At 41.5% G+C, this 3,878-nt stretch overlaps 1 protein-coding gene across 1 annotated transcript in view; it reads left to right on the top strand.

The window, feature by feature from the left end:
- Positions 1-3,878, top strand: part of txnipa (thioredoxin interacting protein a) — a 10,301-nt gene that overhangs the window by 2,218 nt on the left and 4,205 nt on the right. The window contains exons 4-5 of the mRNA XM_007578871.2: positions 1,998-2,357; positions 2,446-2,748. Coding sequence (XP_007578933.1) covers positions 1,998-2,357; positions 2,446-2,748 — 663 coding nt within the window. The remainder of the gene's footprint in view (positions 1-1,997; positions 2,358-2,445; positions 2,749-3,878) is intronic.

The following is a 3,878-nucleotide window of genomic DNA, read 5'->3' as shown; positions in this document are numbered from 1 at the left end:
TTGTTGACACCTTGAGATGCCATGAGACCTAAATTCTGAACATCATGGCAAGGGGTACATCTCAGTTTTCCATGTCTGGCATACAACCATTCATTTTAGCTTTTAAACTGGTTCTATTGATCCTGTGTCCAGACAGAGGGATAATCAGTAGCCTGGCATCATGACCTGTTTGTTCTGAAGATCCTGCAGCTTCCACTTCGTCTTCCTAACATGGCGCCTCCTCACCCTGAGGAGGCCCCATGAGCTCTGTGAGGTTAAAGCTCATCTTCTGAAGTTGGGATATTTTTCCTCTAACAGATTCCAGAGGAATCACCTCTAACCAGATGTTGGACTGGATTATGTGATCTGTGAATGTTAGAGCCTCAATTTCAAAAGTGAAGCTTTAATGTTGAAAAAGGTTGTTATTTTAAAGAAAGTCTCATCAACATCAATATTTCCACTAAATAAGAGGCAAAAAAACCCAAAACAGTTTGATAGAGGAAAAGCCTCTCAGACTCTGGGCTCAATGCATCATTGAGCTCAAAGCAACAAACTTTTATTTTCAAAATTAGACAATTAATTTAATTTCACATATTTATCACGGTAGAAGCCATTTGTTTGTTAAATACTTAATGAAACATATGTGTTTGATGTTTGTTGTAAATGACGTATACTCACAAAGAACGTGGTAATTAGTCCAAGTTTGTCGTTTATTGAACGTTCAGAAACTACAGCGGCTATAATGTGCAACTGCAAAGGTAAAACAACCCGAACAGGTGATCAACTCAAAACCACTCGCACCGTCTCTCTTTGTAATTTAAGCACACCCATTGGTGTGCAACCATAACATTCAGTCCGTTACAATATTAGGTTTTCAGGTTTGATATTTATTTTGCGATTATTAATAAGCGCTCCCTCTGAACACAGAGGTGGTTGATTAGTTCATTTTAAACTCCTGCTCTGCTAGTTATTTTGGTAATGGAAGCGAAATGCACAGATTTGCGCAACACCTTGTTGAAACCATAATTACTGAGATTATTGCTTTTGTTGGGTCATTAATTTGAACACATTTTGTTGATTTTTATTTCTGTTCTTTAATAAAGTTATGAACATTTTGATTAGGAGTCAGAGGAGGATGTGCTGGTCTCAGTGTCCTGGCAGTGTTCAGTTTGTCACCTAATGCCGAGTTCGACTCAAAACCTTCCGTGATCAACGTGTTGCAGCCCTGCTCTAATAAAGTACGAAAAGTTCAGAAACAATATGAAATGGGGAAAAAAACTATTTATTAACCAAGTCGTGTTTTAGATTGTTCTTGAAAAACTAATCTGTCACGGCTGATTAGTTGGTGCACTCATGGCTGCACAGTGAACCCGTTGATTCTTTACAGCAGACAGCCGCTCCTCTCTCTTGCAGGTACTGCGAACCCCTGCTAAATCTTTTACGGGTACGCAGACCCAACCGTACCCTCCTACTTTTACCTCTGAGTGTTCATTCGGATTACTTTGTTTGTAAGCCTGCTCGCAGAAATGCTAACTGCAGATTGCCATGTTAGTTGATATACTGTTTGTGGCAAAATCTTGCCTTCCCACCTGCATGAATCTCACCTAAGTTTAAAATACGTTTTTTTTCTGTAGTTTTTTTCCCCCTCACCATGTCCAGATCAATTGCAGCCTGAACAGCCACACATAAACAAGTTTTAACCAACCTGAGCGAACAAAACCTCCTTGAGCTCAGGAGTCAGACCGCAGCCGGTGGGCTCCAGTCACCTCCAGTTACGTCACGCAAACTGCACGTCTTTTCAAACCTTTTTTGTTGATTCAACACTTCAAAACATTCACTGGCTGAAGAGACCAGCGAATGCAGCAACCAGATTTACAGTCTCACCTCAGAAAATATTTTTGTACCATTTAAAGGAACTTCAAATAGGCATTTTAAGCATATCTGTACAAAATCCTTGAGGATTAGCTGGACATAAAGTTACCAGTAGAGATGATTTGTATTTTTCTGTGTGCCATTAGTCTCCCACAGGTGGCACAAAGGAGAAGAAGGTCACCTGCATGTTCATCCCTGACGGTCAGGTGTCGCTGAATGCAAAAATTGACCGGCGTGGATTCTGCGAGGGCGAAGACATTTGTATCAATGCAAAGTTTGAGAACACTTGCTCACGCATTGTGGTGCCCAAGGCCGCCATCATTGCCAAACATACGTACCAGGCCAATGGCCGCACCAAGGTCTTCCGTCAGAAGCTTTCTTCGGTGCGTGGAAACCATATTATCTCAGGCATGTGTGATGCCTGGCAGGGAAAGACTATCAAGGTGCCAAAGATCAAACCATCCATGCTTGGCTGCAACATCATTCGTGTGGAGTATGCACTAATGGTAAGTCTGCTGTGCCAGTCTGAGTGCTACCTACATGCTTTTGTTGGGAGAATGTTCCTAATTTATGCCTTCCTCATTCATTTGACAGATTTATGTCCACATCCCAGGTAGTGAGAAGCTAATTCTAGAGCTACCTCTGGTTATTGGAACTGCTGGTCTTGGTAGCCGTAGCAACAGTGTTAGCAGCCAAGAGGGTTCAGTCAGCAATGCGTCTCAGAGTTGGGTGTCCCTCAGGATGCCCTCTGAGCCTCCAAGTTACTGTGACATCACTAAGGACTGCCGTCTGGACCAGCCTCTTACCCCGCTGCTGGATGATGTTGACTGTGACGACAGTCCCATCTTCATGAGTGCACCCAGCTTCCAGTTCCCATCACCTCCAACATACACTGAGGTAGGCATCTCAAGACAAGTTGGTTCGCTTAGTGACATCATTAGACATCGATGCCTGATATTCACTGCAGGANTTTCAACAGTGGAGCTATAAAGGTTGAAAAAGGTTATTATTTTAGAGAAAGTCTAATCAACATCAATATTTCCACTAAATAAGAGGCAAAAAAAACAAAACAGTTTGATAGAGGAAAAGCCTTTCAGACTCTGCGCTCAATGCATCAAACTTTTTTTTTAAATTAGACAATTAATTTAATTTCACATAATTATCACGGTAGAAGCCATTTGTTTGTTAAATACTTACTGAAACATACTTACCGTGTTTGATGTTTGTTGTAAATGACGTATACTCACAAAGAACGTGGTAATTAGTCCAAGTTTGTTGTTTATTGAACGTTCAGAAACCACAGCGGCTGTGATGCGCAACTGCAAAGGTAAAACAACCCGAACAGGTGATCAACTCAAAACCACTCGCACCTTTTTATTCTCCGTCTCTCTTTGTAATTTAAGCACACCCATTGCCGTGGCAACCGCTTGCGCTCCGCAAGCCGAGCAGACAAAACATAACATTCAGTCCGTTACGATATTAGGTTTTCAGGTTTGATATTTATTTTGCGATAATTAATAAGCTCTCCCCTGAACACAGAGGTGGTTGATTAGTTAATTTTAAACTCCTGCTCTGCTAGTTATTTTGGTAATGGAAGCAAAATGCATAGATTTGCGCAACACCTTGTAGAAACAATAATTACTGAGGTTATTGCTTTTGTTGGGTCATAATTTGAACACGTTTTGTTGATTTTTATTTCTGTTCTTTAATAAAGTTACGAACATTCAGAGGAGGATGTGCTGCTCTCAGCGTCCTGGCAGTGTTCAGTTTGTCACCTAATGCCGAGTTCGACTCGAAACCTTCCGTGACCAACGTGTTGCAGCCCTGCTCTAGTAAAGTACGAAAAGTTCAGAAACAATATGAAATGGGGAAAAAAGCTATTTATTAACCAAGTCGTGTTTTAGATTGTTCTTGAAAAACGAATCTGTCACAGCTGATTAGTTGGTGCACTCATGGCTGCACAGTGAACCCGTTGATTCTTTACAGCAGACAGCCGCTCCTCTCTCTTGCAGGTACTGCGAACCCCT

The sequence above is a fragment of the Poecilia formosa genome, unplaced genomic scaffold (genome assembly GCF_000485575.1).
Source record: "Poecilia formosa unplaced genomic scaffold, Poecilia_formosa-5.1.2 Scaffold495, whole genome shotgun sequence".
Taxonomy (NCBI): domain Eukaryota; kingdom Metazoa; phylum Chordata; class Actinopteri; order Cyprinodontiformes; family Poeciliidae; genus Poecilia; species Poecilia formosa.
The sequence above is the reverse complement of the archived record's forward strand: the minus strand, read 5'-3'. Positions and strand labels throughout refer to the sequence as shown.